Here is a 17,314-nt window from a genome sequence, read left to right on the forward strand (position 1 = left end):
TCTGGAATAGGGTCAAGTGAATCATTTAATTTCAACCTTAGCCAGCTTATGTTGAAACTGACTTTGATAACTTTCAAATATACCAGTTTGTCGAGGCGTGACTAGTTTGCATATAAGCTGATAATACCATAATTGTGCTTCCCATAACATGGGAAATCCAACCATTCAAAAAAATTATTCACAATGATGTGCCTAAATTCATGGGTTGTTGGTGCTGTTATAAGTAGAAAAATTCATTTTTGCATACATTGGTACGGTTGAACAGGAATTGCCACTTGTTGGATGACTCTAATCGGCCAATTGAATAGGTCTGTATTGCCTTTGGTAGCAGAAATTGTTGAGAGGCCAGTCGTCGGGGTGCTACTCGACTCAGGTTTGTGTGTTGCTGGTTTTGTGGAGCCAATTCCTAATAAACAATTGTTTTTGGGTGACTTGGGCAATTCTTTCGCCGAGTTGTGATCCTATTGTTGCAATTTTACAGTCCATTAGCGTTTCTATAAATGTTTGTGATACTAGTGTGGTTTCATCTCATTTGGATTCTGTTCGTGTTGTCCGCGAGTTTATGGATGTGTTCACTACGGATTTGACTAGTATGCCTCTAGATCGTGATATTGATTTTGCTATTGATGTTGAGTTGGGCACCAAGTCCATTTCTATTCCTCCTTATAGGATGGCCCCAACCGAGTTGAAAGAATTGAAGGATCAGTTGCAGGAGTTGTTGGATAAGGGATTTATCCGACGTAGTGTGTCACCATGAGGTGCTCCTGTCTTGTTTGTGAAGAAGAAGGATGGATCTATGCGGATGTGTATTCATTATCGACAGTTGTACGAGGTGACGGTTAAGAATAAGTATCCTCTTCCTCATATTGATAATTTGTTCCATCAGCTTCAGGGTGCCATAGTGTTTTCGAAGATTGATTTGAGATCCGGGTATCACTAGTAGAGGATTAGAGCTTCGGATATTCCGAAGACAACGTTTCAAACTCGATATGTTCATTATGAGTTCTTGGTCATGTCCTTTGGGTTGACCAATGCCCCAGCTACGTTCATGGAGTTGATGTCCTGGGTATTTGATCGTATCTCGACTTCTTTGTTATTGTGTTTATAGATGATATCTTGGTTTATTCCAAGATTGAGGCCGATCATGAGGAGCATTTGCGGATTGTGCTTCAGAGATTGAGGGATGAGAAGTTGTGTGTCAAGTTCTCCAACTGTGCGTTTTTGTTGAAGTCTGTTTCTTTCTTGGGTCATGTGGTGACTAAAGAGGGTATTATGGTTTATTCGGCCAAGATTGCAGCGGTTCGTGATTCGGCTAGGCCTACTGCGCCTGTCGAGATTCAGAGTTTGTTGGCTTGGCAGGTTATTATCGACATTTTGTTTAGGATTTTTCATCTATTACAGCTCCGTTGACCAAGTTGACTCAGAAGAAGATTTCCTTTCAATGGTCTAATGCTTGTGTGACGAGTTTCCAAAAGCTCAAGGATTTGTTGACTTCAACTCCTATCTTGATTTTTCCAAGGAGGGCGTGGGTTTCACCGTCTTTTGTGATGCTTCTGGTGTTGGGTTAGGTGCTGTATTGATACATGAGGGTAGGTTATTGCGTATGCTTCTCGTTAGTTGAAGCCCTATAAGAAGAATTACCCTATCCACGATTTGGAGTTGTGCACGGTTGTTTTTGATTTAAAGTTGTGGAGGCACTACTTGTATGGAGTCCGTTGTGAGATTTTTCCGAATCATCATAGCCTTAAGTACTTCTTCACCGAGAAAGATCTTAATATGAGGTAGTACCGTTGGCTTGAGTTGCCCAAGGATTATGACTTGATTATTCTCTATCATCCGGGCAAGGCTAATATGGTTGCCGATGCCTTGAGCCGGAAATTGACTAGTATGGGTAGCTTGGTGCATCTTTTGATCCAGGAGAGGCCTTTGGCTTTAGAGTTTCAGTCTTTAGCTAACAAGATGGTTAGGCTTGATATTTTGACAAATGGGCGTGTTTTGACATTTGTGCAGGCTAGATCTTCAGTGATGGAGCAGATTCGGGCTCATCAGTTTGATGATATTGGATTAAGGGTAATTCGGGATAAGGTGTTGAGTGGTAGGCTAAGGAAGCCTCATTTGATTCAAATGGAGTTTTGAGGATTGGAGGTCGAGTTTGTGCCGAGAGTAGGTGATTAGATTGATTTTGGAGGAGACCCATTGTTTCAGGTATTCTATCCATTCGGTAGTGACTAATATGTATCGTAACTTGAGACAACATTATTGGTGGGTGGTATAAGGAAGGATGTAGTGGACTTTGTAGCTTGTTGCCTATGTTTTAGACCTGGTGGATTTTTTCAGAGGTTACCTATTTTCGAGTGGAAGTGGGAACAGATCAGTATGCATTTCGTGACCGGCTTACCTCGTACTTCGCATGGTTCTGATAGCGTTTGGGTCATCGTTGATCAATTAACCAAGTCTGCTTATTTCATTCTTATTAAAGTCTCTTTCAGTGTTGAGAGGTTGGCCCATATCTACATTCAGGGATTGTGCGACTTCATGGTGTGCCAGTTTCTTATCATTTCAGATCGAGGCTCTGTGTTCACATCTCACTTTTGAAAGATTTTTCAGCATGAGTTGGGTACTCGGGTTGATCTTAGCACCACATTTCACCTCAGACTGACGACCAGTCAAAGGCTGGCAACGGAACAGAACCGGTACCGCTGGACCGGTTTGATCGGAACTGGAACCGGTACCGAAATTGTCGCCGGAACCGGAATTTTTGCTTCCAACGCACCGGTCCGTTGGTTACCGGTGTGGAATCGATTCAGACCGGAACGACATCGGAAGAGATGTCGGACCTGGTAAGTTATGTACCATTCTTGACAATTTTTTCTTTTTAATTTAAATTATATATATATATATATTAACTTATATAATTTATATAATAAATTAATATAATATTAATAAGTTAATATAATATTAATAAGTTTAAGTTAAGTTAAATTTATATAATAAGTTAATATAATATTAATAAGTTTAAGCTATTATATTTAAGTTTAAGTTCTTATCTAAAATTCCAATTCCAAAATTCAAAATTTCAAATGACAAAAATAATTAAAAAAAAAATAGTAATGGTCTTCAGTCTTCACGTCGCCGGACCGGAATCAGTCAATCGGAACCGGTCAACCGAAACCAGAATTATCGAATTTTTTGGATGGTTCGCACCGGTATCATATTCCGGATTATTGGGTATCGGTATACTGATACCAACCGGCGCCGTTGTATTACCGGTACCGAAACGTCATCGGAAATGGACCGGAATGGAATTTTCCGGTTCCGTTGCCAGCCTTAGACCAGTTAGAACAGACTATTTAGGTTTTAGAGGATATGCTCCGTGCTTTTGTGATGAATTTTGGTGGTTAGTGGGAGCAACATTTAGCCTTGACGGAGTTTGTATATAGTAATGGTACCATTTTAGTATCGATATGGCTATTTCTGAGGCTTTGTATGGTAGGCGTTGTCGCTCTCCAGTGGGTTGGTTTGAGGTTTCTGAGGTTAGGCTTTGAGGTGCAGATTTGTTTCGTGAATCTTTGGATAGAGTTCGGATCATTCAGAATAGACTTCGAGTGGCTCAGAGTCGGCAGAAGTGTTATGCAGATCATAGACTTCGTGCCTCGAGTTTTGGTGTTGGTGATCGTATTTTCCTTCGAGTTTCGCGCATTAAGAGTGTGATGAGGTTTGGGAAGAGGCGCAAGCTTAGCCCCAGGTATATTGACCCATTTGAGATTTTTCAGACTGATGGTGATGTGGCCTATGAGTTAGCTTTGCCCCAAGACTTATTAGCTGTTCATCTAATTTTTCATATTCCCAAGCTTCGCCATTACATTTCAGATGAGAGTCTCATGTCATTCGTTGGGAGTCGGTTCAGTTAGATGAGAGGTTGTCTTTTGTTGAGGCACCGGTCTCCATATTGGCTAGGGATGTTAGATAGTTGCGCTCTAGAGTTATTCCTGTGGTTTAGGTTCCGTGGAGGCGTCGACCTGTGGATGAGGCTATGATACAAGCCAAATTGCCTCCGGACCTTTGTATGGGATATTTATGATGTTCGAGGTGCTTGACAACTCCGTAGTCCTATTAAAAGATGCCACATGGATGAAGGTTACCATTAAGGAGGGTCAAAGGACTTTTAAGGGGTCGAAGAAGCACAAGATGGGCTAAAGGCCCTTTGGAAGGGCCATACGCCTAAGGCGCTTTGGATTCGCCTTTGATCCGCTCTAGCATTTCAAGAGCGGGTCAAAACAACCCCTAGTGGGCCTTTTCTTGCCATTAGGTCACTTTAATTATTAGCCTAAACTATAAATACTTGGGAGCTAGCTTATTTTCTTAGTTTTTGGATATTGATTGAGATGTAAGTGCTTGGAAAAGTCAATGTTGATATTTATTTAGAAACGGCAATCGTAAGGGGGCTTCGATTCCCTTGTGGTCAACGTAAGAGTTAAGTGCTTGTTGGTAATTAGCAAGGGAGGTCTTAGGGTTTGAAATACCCTTTGGTTGCCTTTTTGTTATCTTCTTTGTGTCTATCTTTCTATCATTATCAATCTATCTTTAATCTTTTGATTTTTATAGTTAGATTCTCTTTATCGTAGTTTGTTTGTTATCATTTGATATCAGAGCCGAGCTTGATTTCGTTCCTACGATGTCAATCTTGGGTCTATTCGTTTAGAAAATCAAAAAATCACAAAAAAAGTGTCTATCACGTTTTTGTTCTTAGGTCAAATTTTGAGTTTTTGTGTTTTCTTGTGTTTCTAGTGTTAGATTTGCGTTCCCTAACACTATTAGTCCCTATATCAAATTCGAGCTAAATTGGAGTGAAATTGAGCCTTCCAATATCATTGGAAGCTTGAGTTTGAAGAAATGTAAGTGGGTTGAAAATTTGAAAATTTTGATGTAGAATTTGAGATAAATGATGTTTTTGGAATGAGTTTAGAAGGTTAAAAAGTGCTTAAATTTTAAAATTTCAACTCATCCCGAGCTTAGGTGAAGAAGTTGAAAATTTTGCGTTCTTGGTGTTCTTGGAAAAATTCATATCTTCATGTAGAATCTTCATTAAAAAAATTGTTGTTTAATCCAAGAAAGATGAGGAAAAGGTGTGCAAAAGTGTTGTACAAAGTCTATCCAAAGTACTAAGAGGGACCACAAAGGGGCATTTTCGCCCATTCAAGAGGCTGGTTCGGCTGACCTGTGCCTGAGGTGCCTTGGAGCTGTGCCTGACCTGCTAAAGCAGATCCAAGGCAGCCCAAAACAGTACCTCCTACGCCCCGCCTGCTCTAGAGGTGCGCTGGGTCTGCTCCCGATCCGTTACAGCTTGGTCCAAGCACATATGAAGCCTTCCAAGTTCCAACTCACTTTTTGCAAAGTTCCTTCAATCTAACTTCATTTCTTGATTCTTAACTTCTCTTTTTTTATTCTTAAACACTAATTAACACTAATACTTGATCTATTAGTTGATTAATTAGTTCTCGAGTCCGATTCCTTTCTTGTCCATTCTTGTGTGCTTTTCTCTTTTATTTTCATTGAACCTTATTGATTCAAGTCCTTACATATTTTCTTTGAGTCATTCAAACAAGAATCCACTTCGATCACAAGTAGAGATTGACACCTCATGAACCATTGGAGTATAAACAACTTTCAACATTCGTCACTCCAATTATGAGAACTACAATTGTGAGATTCTTACGAGTGTTGGTGTGGAGCTTTTACCATTAAACTTGTTTGTTTATTTTGTTGGTACAAGGAGCATAAGGAAGTATGTCTTCGATAGCCTCGGATAATTGTGACTACGACATAGGAGACTACGATTGTGGTGAATAAAGTTATGGTTATGATGAAGATGCTGTGACCATATGAGACTACGATTGGAGTAATTGGTAAAGTTGCTGCCATGTGACCAGGAGGTCACGAGTTCAAGCCTTCGAAATAGCCTCTGGCAGTAATGCAAGATAAGACTGTGTACAATACACCCTTGTGGTGGGGTCCTTCCCCAGACCCTGCGCATTGCGGGAGCTTTAGTACACCGGGCTACCCTTATGATGAAGATGGAGATTATGGAGGCTATGAATATAGCCATGATTAAGAGTTGTGTGAGGATGAGGGCACTGTTCCTTAACCAGTGTAGGTGTTAAAAAGGGATTTGGGACGATGGATCAAATGGTTGTCCGTCACTATGTTGACTGACAAGTCTTCCAGCACTCTAAGATAGAATGAGGTCCTTGGCTTCTCTTAGTTGACGGTTGGCTTAGTGGTCCGTCGGGGGCTTGATGGTTAGTCAGGAAAGCCGTCAACACCTAAGCAGGATGTTGCCCAAGCTGGATCTAGGTGATGGTTGGGAAAAAGAATTGTCAAGAGCTTGACGGTTATTCACACAAGCTGTCAAACTCAACTTGACTAGGTGCACTTTGTACTCCGATTCTTGAGGCTGATTTTTTTGATTTCTTGACTTCTTGGGGCCCACTTCACCTCGTATTTACCTTTTATGGGTTTGAGAACACTTTTTCCAAAATTTGCCCCAAGGATTTTAGATCAAATTGTACTTTCTTGCTTCTTCTTCACCAAGAATTCCGAGAACAAAGATGTCGGATTCACTCCAAATTTGATATCCAAGCTCCATTTGGTATGGGTAACAACACCCAATGCTTTTCAACCCTCAATTTCACTAAAAAATGCTCTGATTTGAAGATCCATTTCCGAAATTTCTTCAAACTCAACTCAACAATGGTAGAACCTGTAAAGCAACTCGGATTAAGCTTAAATTTTAAATTTTGACTCAAATAGTACAAAGGAACAAGAATCTAGCACTTGAAACACAAGAAAACACAAAAATCAAAAACTCAAAATTTAAAAGACCCAAAAATGTGAAACCCTATTTTTTGTTTTGTGATTTTTCAATTTTTCTCCAATACCACACCTAAGACTAGAATTATGAGAACGATTCTAAGCTCAGCTTTGATACCATATGATACAAACCAAATTATGAAAACAAGCACTATGAAAATCAAAAGATAAGAAAGATGATAAATAAATAGACACAAGAAGAGAAAACGTAAGCAATCAAAGGTATGTTAAACCAAAGACCTCCAATGTTTAAACCTAATCAAGCATCTTGCTTCTACGAAGACCGAGAGAGGTATTGAATTCCCTCACAACCAACATTTCCAAACATGTTAATAAGCTCAATAAATACTCTCAAGTGTAAACTCATCCAAAATCATCTAAGTCTAAGAAAAGAGGAACTCTAGCAATTTATAGCCATGGGCTATTTATTATAAAATAGGCCTAAAAGTGCCCCTAAATTCAAAATGGGCCCAAAAGTGACCCTAAAGCCAATTGCCCAATTGGGCGATCCTCCGCTTTAGCCAATCTTCATCACATTGGATCACAAAACTCCTTTTCAGTTGCCATGGATTAGAATCTTTGGGGTAACTAGGCTTATATCACCATCCGAATAAAAAAATTGCCCATGCACCTGGGCGTAAGGTGGGGTGTTAAAGAATGAAGAAAAGTCCCACATTGGTGATTAAAGAGATGAGTGGTCCCTTTATAAGGATTGGACAATCCTCCTCTCTTTGATCTAGCTTTTGGGGTGTTAGGCACAAGACCTAATTTTACATGATATCAGAGCAGGACCCATCTCACCCAATGTTTGGTCCCCCCTCCAAAATTTTCTATGCACCAGATATCCATTCTTGGGAGGTGGGGTGTAAGAATGAAGAGAAAGTCTCATATTGGTGGTTAATGATATGAGTAGTCTTTTTATAAGATTTGGACAATCTTTCTCCCTTTGAGTTAGCATTTGATGTTGAGTTAGACCCAGGTGACATATCTTTGCGTAACCCAATTGGACATTGCAGCAAGGAAAAGAGTATAGGCTCAAAACAAGCAGTATAGGCGATAGAATGATATCATATGCAGTGATGACTTCAGTCCTTCCAACTAGATAATAATGCTATGACATTGAAGCATTAATTTTTTGTATAAAACTTGCTTCGTCCTCTTGTATACCGAGCTGTTTCTTGCCTATGATATTTGTTTGTGTAGTATATTCATTTTTGGATCTACTCGTTGTTATTGTCTTCAGACTTCATTGACGGACTCATATCAGTTGCCATTAATCATTTTTTTCCTCCTTTCATGCCTGGGTGATTCTTGTGGATGCTATTTACTAGATTTTCTGAATCTAATGTCATCCCAAGCTTTAATCTAATTGCAATCTGCACCTACTAATTGTAGCAGTTTCCATACTGTAGTATTTCTTTTATTAGTTTTGGTATTGTTTCAAAATCCAGTCCGAAAGGCTATGATCTTCTTGTATCTTCTTCCAGGTGAAACTTCAGATGCAAATATTAACGCACTGCGTTCTCAGCAAATGAAAAATTTTCATTTGGCACTGATGGTTTCGCAGGTGTGTGATGCATCATCTGCTCAGTTAACAGCATATACGTTTCTTTTCTTGCAGATTTTGAGAATTATTCAGTAGCTTCTCTACTAGTTCTCATAATCCTGTGTTTCCTTAGTTCACAAATTCTATTTGTTGTTGCTCGGTGTTTCTGTTTTTTTTTTTTTTTTTGCAACTATTGCGTTATTTGCACAGTATTTCTCCTTCATTGTTCAACAAGAACTAGAACACTTCAATGGAATTTTAGGGCTACACTTTTAACATAGTATTATAGGAAACTTCAGATTTCAATGTTTGTCTTGGCTAGTTTTGGTTAAACTGTTGGTTTCTGAAACCCTCATAAGAAGGATTATTTTGACATACTACTACTATAGCAACAACGTACCCAGTGTAATCGCACAAGTGGGTTTGGGAGGGTAGAGTATACGCAGACCTTATCCCTACCTCGTAGAGATAGAGGCGCTGTTTCCTATTGACCCTCAGATTAATTAAAGCCTACCAAACAATTTGAGAAAAGGGGATACAGATATGGGAGCAATAACAACAACAAATTTATTTTGACATACTATGATACTAATTTAACATTTCAACTTTGTTTATTGTTGTTTTGAAACTTTAGTTTTGAGCGTTCAGAGATTGTATAGGGGGTTTTGGTGTATTTCCTACTTATAACTTTCGTGGATTATACCCTATCTTCAGTAGTTTTCTTATTAATAGTGTTATAAGCTTATCAGATATTCCATCCCTATTACATCGCTACTTAAGTTTACCTTTCTAATTTTTTTTACTTTCTTGGTTTATAAGGGAACACCAATGATGCTTATGGGGGATGAGTATGGGCATACCCGCTATGGAAATAATAACAGCTATGGACATGATACCGCTATCAACAATTTCCAGTGGGGACAAGTATGATATTATGTTTCCTTATTGCTGGAACTTATTTCCTGCTACTTTAAGTAACCCAATGAACTTTGTCAATCCAGTTGGAAGCAAGGAAGAATGATCACTTCAGGTTCTTCTCCAAGATGATAAAGTTTCGACTGTCCCACAGTGTTCTTAGAAAAGAAAATTTCATTGACAAGGTAATGTTATTGTCTACCTGGTGTCATGGTTAACCTTACTGGCGATATATTTCTAAGAGAATTGATTATTAAAACTGAATGCTATGTGCTATGTGCTATGTGCTATGTGCTGATAAGGTAATGTAGTATGTCTATTTAGACCTGTTTCATAGTAAGAGCTGGTGCAAGATAACCTGGGGGTACTAAGGTAAGTAGAAAAGTCAGACCATCTCTCTGTGGAATATACTTAATGGTGTTTCTTCACATGACATACAGTTAGTTTAGGTTGTTGCATCTATAGTCCACAAGTTCATTTATTCACAGTTCCCTTTTCATATGTTCGGAAGATCTGATCAATGTTAGTCCCCTCAACTGCTGATTGTTCTCTTTAAGGTGTTTTGAGATTTTTCTAGCTCTTTGAATCCCTTGGTGCTTCTGATTTTCCCCAGTAGTTAGAAAGAGGGATAAATTTGATCCAATAGCTAGAAGGGTATCTTTTGACAACAACAACAATAACATACCCAGTATATTCTCACATAGTGGGGTCTGGGAAGCGTATTCTTTGAGTTATTTCTAATATGTAAAGGGTATTTTTTTTTATCCAATAGGTGGAAAGAACGTCAAATTTGATCCAACAGATAGAAGGAAGACAGTTTTTTAGCCATTTCTAATATATTACGTTAAGGGCATTTTTATCCCTTTCTTTTTAGGGTGGTTCCATCATAGTACATATTATTTTGTGAAATTAGCTCTGCAATGGTGCTATCCCAATTTGATTATTCTGATAGATTAGCTATAATTCCTTTGCAGAGCGAGGTTACTTGGCTTGAGGACAACTGGTTCAATGAAGAGAGTAGATTCCTTGCATTTATGTAAGAATCTAACCCCTTTTAATAACCGACAGTAATCTCCATCTTTAGATGATTGATAAGCTCAATAAAGTTCGTTAAAATATAGATTGTTGGATTGGTTTTTCTCATTCTTTATGCTCAGTAATAAATTTTAAAATGGGTTTGTTGCTGATCACCTCTCTGTTTTTAAATCATGAATTCACTCACACTCTGCAACCAACCCTTTCTTAAAGCTGTTTTCATATGCTTTATTTCTGTAGCACCTGTTTTTTGTCTTGTTTTTCTTCTACCCCTTAGTTTTCAGTTGCAGCCACTGTTCTTGATTTTAATTCTTCAACCACCATTTTACTTTGAAGATTTCAAAAATTAGGAACTATTCTTTTCGCAGGAGTGTGTTTGCATGTTTGATTCTCTTTTGTACAATGTAGGCTCCATGATGGGAATGGAGGAGATATTTACTTGGCATTTAATGCGCACCATTTCTCCGTCAAAACAGCAATACCTTCACCACCGCGAAATAGAAGCTGGTACCGAGTGGTAAGCTATTTGTTTCCTTTTTAGTTTCTTTTAAACTATTTTTATCCCGCCCAAGGAGCTCCCACCTTTTTGCACCCTTGATGACTCAAACCCAGAACCTTAAGGTTGGAGGTGGTGGAGGTGGGGTGGTTACCATGTGAGCAACTCCCTCTTGTCCTATTTTTATTAGTTAAAGGAATGATTTCTGCATGTACATGCAAAACATGAGATAGCCTCTCAATTTGCTACTGCTCTGATATGTTTGGTTATTCTTTCTTGTATTTTGGATTTGTACCTACTGATTTGGAAATTTATAGGTCGAAGAAGGAAAGTATTGTATTACATATCCATATTCCAACTGTATTTCCTATTGAACATCCAATTCATTTTCTCCGAAATTAAGACGACTCTTGCTCTTTCCAAAATGTGAACTATTCATCATGGTCATGCTACTGAATTGGATCTAAGTTTGTCCTTTTTTGTATTGAGTAGTTGAGTATGGATACACATATTTCCTAATTCATGTATTACTTTATAATAGAATATCATTAAAAAGAGTGAGAAATATAGAAGGAGAATATTATTGAATTGTGTATTTACATTATTATACTGAGACCCTATTTATAGATATTAAATTTCAATCCTTTTCTAAGTAAGACACTAAATTACAATTCTTTTCCATGTAAGATTTTATAAACTAGTCTGTTCCTATACCGAGCTTGTTAGAGATATAACTAATACAAGGACCAGTGAGGGACTTGGTGAAGAAATATGTAAGAAAGCTGGTAAAGACTATTGGGGATGTTTGGGCGACGTCAGTTGAAAAGGAACAAACTGAAAAATTGGTCATTGCCGAAAAGTCTTATCAGTTGCTGGAAATTCGGAAACTAATATACTCCCTCCGTTTAAAAAATAATGACCTACTTTCCTTTTTGGTTCGTTTAAAAAAGAATAACCCCTTTCCGTTTTTGGCAATTCTTTAATTTCAACTTTTCACATAACATGTTTAGGACCAGAAGATTGAAGGACATTTTGGTACATTTGACACAACTTTAACTTTTTTTTTTGAGAAGGATGACAACTTTAATTTAAGGCCACAAGATTCAAAAGTCTTTTTTATTTTCTTAAACTTTGTGCCAAGTTAATGTAGTCATTCTTTTTGAAACGGAGGGAGTAAAATATATGGGTCGTCTCGAAATCAAGAGACTGGTACGAGTCAAAACGACCATCATAGCTTTTGATGACGTCCATGGAGGCCAACACATAAAGACTCAAGCTTTGGTCACCTCGAGGACACAAGAGCATGCATGGAGAGACCATTTTGGGCATTCAATGGAGCAATGCCGTGTGTGGAAGGTTGCTTGGGAGCTTGTCTTGATGAGGCATCTGAGAAACCCAAGTGTTGAAGAATAATTGTGAAGGCCAAAATCACACAAGGGATTGCATAAGTTGTAGTGTAACACTTCATGACCGCCCCTTCCTTAAAGGTGTTTTTGGTCATTTTGTGCCATTCCTTTTACACTCCATAGGAGCCCCATTCATTAAGGGTAACTTGGTCATTTTGTCTTCATTTGTAATAGACTATAAGTAGAACATTTTAGGATTTATTTCATTAGTTTGGTTGAATATGGAAATGTAAAGAAACTTTGTATCACAAGTCCTCTCTAGTGAGAGTAGACCAAAACCGACACTAGGCAAGACAAGTGTGAATTCACTTGTGTTGAAATCTTGGCTTAGAAACGTTAGTGCTTGAGGAGATTGACGTCCCTCTTGTGTCTACGTAAGAGTTGGTGATGTTTATGTAAGCTTAGGGGTCCTTGAATTTGATACATTCTAGGGTTTCTGGTGTTTATATTCACTTTTGTCAAACTATCTATCTTTACATTTTGCTTCTTGTTATCTTGTTCTCGTTGTGTTGTTGAATTCCGTGGCTTGTGTTCATTTCTGTATTTTGTGTTGTTGGCTGTTTTCGTAATCGATTCCGAATCATTTACAGTTTCTTCACATCTAGTTAGTCGACTAAAAAAGACGTTATATGGACTAAAACAAGCAAACTCCGGCTCGAAAGCAACGGGAACAATTGCTTAGATACTCGTGAGTGAGGCTTATTTGGGTCGTGTTGTAAATGCCCTGGCTAAACCTATTGATGGTAGAGGTGAAATTTCAGCTTCTGAATTTCGATTAATTGAATCTGCCACTCCGGGTATTATTTCACGCTGTTAAATGATTCGGAATCGATTACGAACACATAAAACAGCCAACAATACAAAATAACGAGATGAACATAAGCCACGGAATTCAACAACACAGCGAGAACAAGATAACAACATGCAAAATGTAAAGATAGATAGTTTGACAAAAGTGAATATAACACTAGAAACCCTAGAATGTATCAAATTCAAGGACTAAGGCTTACATAAACATCACCAAACTCTTACGTAGACACAAGAGGGACGTCAATCTCCTTAAGCACTAACGTTTCTAAGCCAAGATTTCAACACAAGTGAATCCACACTTGTCTTGCCTAGTTTTGGTTTTGGTCTACTCTCTCTAGAGAGGACTTTTGATACAAAGTACTTGTGATACAAAGTTTCTTTACATTTCCATATTCAACCAAACTAATAAAATAAACCCTAAAATGTTCTACTTATAGTCTATTACAAATGAAGACAAAATGACCAAGTTACCCTTAATGAATGGGGCTCTTATGGAGTGTTAAAGGAATGGCACAAAATGACCAAAAACACCCTTAAGGAAGGGGCGGTCATGGTGTGTTTTAAAACTCCTCTTCGTACTTCAACTTGTGCAAACCTTTTTGTCATTTTAGCCTTCACAATTATTCTTCAAACACTTGGGTTTCTCGGATGCCTCATCAAGACAAGCTCCCAAGCAACCTTCCACACACGGCATTGCTCCATTGAATGTCCAAAATGGTCTCTCCATGCATGCTCTTGTGTCCTCGAGGTGACCAAAGCTTGAGTTTTTATGTGTTGGCCTCCAAGGACGTCATCAAAAGCTATGATGGCTGTTTGACTCGTATCAGACACGTAGCTCTTGAACAAGATAGTCGCCGAAAAGCTAGCCAAAAAAGTTGTCAAGACTTGAGACTACCCCTTAGTCGTAACACGGTGCTTAGGGTCACAAGTTACCCCAAGCTAACCCACTGCATAGCATGACACTAGGAGTACCATATAAAACTGATAAATACTGAACGGAAGTTGAAAATCTGAATATTAAAATAATGGTTAAATGAAAACCAACATTGAGTTAATAGGAAAAACATCTAACAAAGTCATGAGTTGATATCACTAGTCTATCTGTCTGAAAGCCTCTGCTAAGCTGAGTTTTTGGGATAAGCCCCTTCGAACTCTAACAGTCTGAAACTGAATGACAGAATAAGTAAACATAAGTCTTGTCCTCGAAATATGAAGAATTACTAAGCTCTACTACAAAGATGATAGGAGACTGTGCTAACTGCGAGCTGGATGCTGAACGTTTGAGCCTATATTATAAACCAATATAGTGCAAAAGAAAGTATGCAGTCAGTACATTTAATGTCCTGAGCATGTGAAATATACATTACGCTACATGATCTAAATATGCTGAAGATGACATGATAAACTGAATATGGGTACGTTAAACCCAAAAACCTCTATTGAATTACCTACAAAGCACCAATTCTCTTACGGAGACCTTGAGAGAATCGTGACGCCCTTACAACCACCATTTCTAAACCAGAATCAACATAGGCTTTTCATAGCTACACTCTCTCAAAGTTCCATAACGTTAATATTTAACAAAAACTAAGAAAGAAGAAGGGACAAGTACTATTTATAGCCATGGGCAATTTATTACAAAGATGTGCCCAAAAGTGACCCATTTCAGCAAATTGGGGCATTTGTTGGCGTAGGTGGGCCATCTGCTGGTGCAGGTCAGGGCGTAGATGACATGCCCTCTCATCTGTTGGGTCAGGTCTCCATCTGCTGGGGCATGTTGGTGTGTGTATCACTCCAGCATGTCGTCTATCTCTTCTTTCTTCCCCAATTACCCTTCCAATGTGATACGAGACAAAAATACGAAAATGAAAATGACACGAAAACAAAGAAAATACACAAATACGAAATCACAAAAACAAGAAAACAAGGAAATGGAACGATAAAGTAAAAGATAGATAGATTGACATAAGTCGATAACAAGAGGACAACCAAGGGTATACTAAACCCTAGACCTTCCTATCAATTATCGATAACACCAACCTTTTATGAGGATACAACGAAAATGGATTCCCGAGCACCCACTTTTATCAACAACCAAAGAAACTCCCAAGTTTCAACAAAAACACTCGCAAGTGTAGCTTAATTCATCATTCATCAATTCTAAAATGAAGGAAAACTGGCTATTTATAGCCATGGGCTATTTATTACACAATGGGCCCAAAAGTGACCCAAAAGCCCAAAAACTAAACAAGGTGCATTTTCGTTCTTCGACCCTCCTCATGGGGGATCACAATACTTTTCCTTTTCTCTAAATCAAGGCCATGTCGAGCTTTTACCCGTATCATCCTCTCTTTCTTGAAGAGAATTTGTCCTCAAATTCAGGAGTACTTCACGTTCAACATCAAGCAATTCCGAGGTTTCCTTAGAAGTAGAAGGGAGCATAACATGTGTGGCTAAGTAAAGTGAAATGCTATACTCACCTTCTTGAGGCCAAACATCCTCTATTGGCGCTATATTGGCTACAAATTTTAGAACCGTGAGATCTCCATCACATGGGTTCATATCAACTTCCACATCTTCATCAAGATCATCAACTCCTTCAACTTGCTCCGCTCCATCTTTGTAGTATGGATCACCTTCTCGAAGTATGATGGCTCTTCGAATTGGACACTCACTCATTTGGTGACTCCATTCTTGACATTTAAAGCATTGAGTACCCTTAAGATTAGGATTACCTCATTCTCTAGGGGATACTTTGGAGAACTCTTCTCAATGGTCTTCTTCTCAAAAGTCTTCTTGAATTCAGGGCCTTGACTCCAATTAGAGGACATTTGATTCCCCGTCTTAGGCTTAGTGACCTCCTTTTCCAACTTGATATCTCTCTTAACATCAATAGTCGCCTCTACGAGATCATCCAGCCGGGCAAACTTGTGTATTGACATTCGAAAGGCAATTTCTTAATTCAATCCTACCTTAAACCGAATCTTGGTGTGCTCTTCATCCTCGTTGTAATTAAGTTTTAAGAGTAGACTTTGAAATTCATCATAGTATGCTTCAACACTCTTGTCTTCTTGTCTCAAATTGTACAACTTGGCAAGCAACCCTTGTCTATATCTCTTCGGTACATACTTGGCTCTTATAAGGGCCTTCATAACATCCCATGGTGGATATTGACCTCTGATACAAGAATAACAAGGAAGGACACAAAACATACACCAAACAACAACAACAACAAACCCAGTGTATTCCCACATAGTGAGGTCTGGGGAGGGTAAGATGTACACAGTCCATATCTCTATCTCTAAAGAAGTAGAAAGGCTGTTTTCGATAGACCCCCAGCTCGAGACACGGAATACTACACAAATTCATAGTAAAGCATGGAACAAGATGGCATAACATAAATACGACACCCACAAGTAATAGAAAACAGAGAAAAGTAAACATATTCATAATAAAACATGAAACAAGGTATCATAACAAAAATAATACCCCCACCAAGTAATTCCTTACATTAGCGACCCAAACTGACCCTAGCCTTCTGCCCTAATTCGCATCCTCCAGATCTTCCTATATAGGGTTATGCCCTCAGTGAGCTGTAACTGCTCCATATCCCGCCTAATCACCTCTCCCCAGTACTTCTTCGGCCTACCCCTACCCCGCCTAAAACCATCCAAAACTAGCCTCTAACACCTACGAACCGGGGCATCCATGTCCCTCCTCCTCACGTGTCCGAATCATCTTAATCGGACTTCCCGCATCTTATTCTCCACTGGAGTCACACTAACCTTCTCTTTGATAGTCTCATTCCGAACTCTACCCCCCTAGTCATCCCACACGTTCAACAGAACATCCGCATTTCCGCCACCTTCATTTTTTGAATGTGGGAGTTCTTAATTGGCCAATACTCCGCTCCATACAACATGGTCGAACGGACTGCCACCCTGTAGAATTTGCCTTTAAGCCTGGGCGGCACTTTCTTATCACACAACACCCCCGAAGCGAGCTTCCACTTCATCCATCCCACCCCACCCCAATACGGTGCGAGAAATCCTCGTTAATCTCACCGTTACCCTGAATCACGGACCTGAGATACTTGAAACTATCCCTCTTACATACCACCTATGATTCCAACTTCACTACCACCTCATTCTCCAGCCTCACGTCATTAAACTTGCATTCCAAATACTCTGTCTTGCTCCTACTCAACCTGAACCCTTTAGACTCAAGAGTTTGTCT

General features: G+C 38.9%; 1 protein-coding gene across 8 annotated transcripts in view; it reads left to right on the plus strand.

Annotated features, from left to right (window-relative positions):
* Positions 1-17,314, plus strand: part of LOC107876454 (isoamylase 3, chloroplastic) — a 128,619-nt gene that overhangs the window by 76,825 nt on the left and 34,480 nt on the right. For all 8 annotated transcript variants that reach the window (XM_047393753.1, XM_047393754.1, XM_047393752.1 and 5 more), the window contains exons 19-23: positions 8,358-8,437; positions 9,236-9,340; positions 9,418-9,516; positions 10,306-10,367; positions 10,775-10,883. In XM_047393753.1, the coding sequence (XP_047249709.1) occupies positions 8,358-8,437; positions 9,236-9,340; positions 9,418-9,516; positions 10,306-10,367; positions 10,775-10,883 (455 nt within the window). The remainder of the gene's footprint in view (positions 1-8,357; positions 8,438-9,235; positions 9,341-9,417; positions 9,517-10,305; positions 10,368-10,774; positions 10,884-17,314) is intronic.

The sequence above is a fragment of the Capsicum annuum genome, chromosome 7, assembly GCF_002878395.1.
Source record: "Capsicum annuum cultivar UCD-10X-F1 chromosome 7, UCD10Xv1.1, whole genome shotgun sequence".
Classification (NCBI taxonomy): domain Eukaryota; kingdom Viridiplantae; phylum Streptophyta; class Magnoliopsida; order Solanales; family Solanaceae; genus Capsicum; species Capsicum annuum.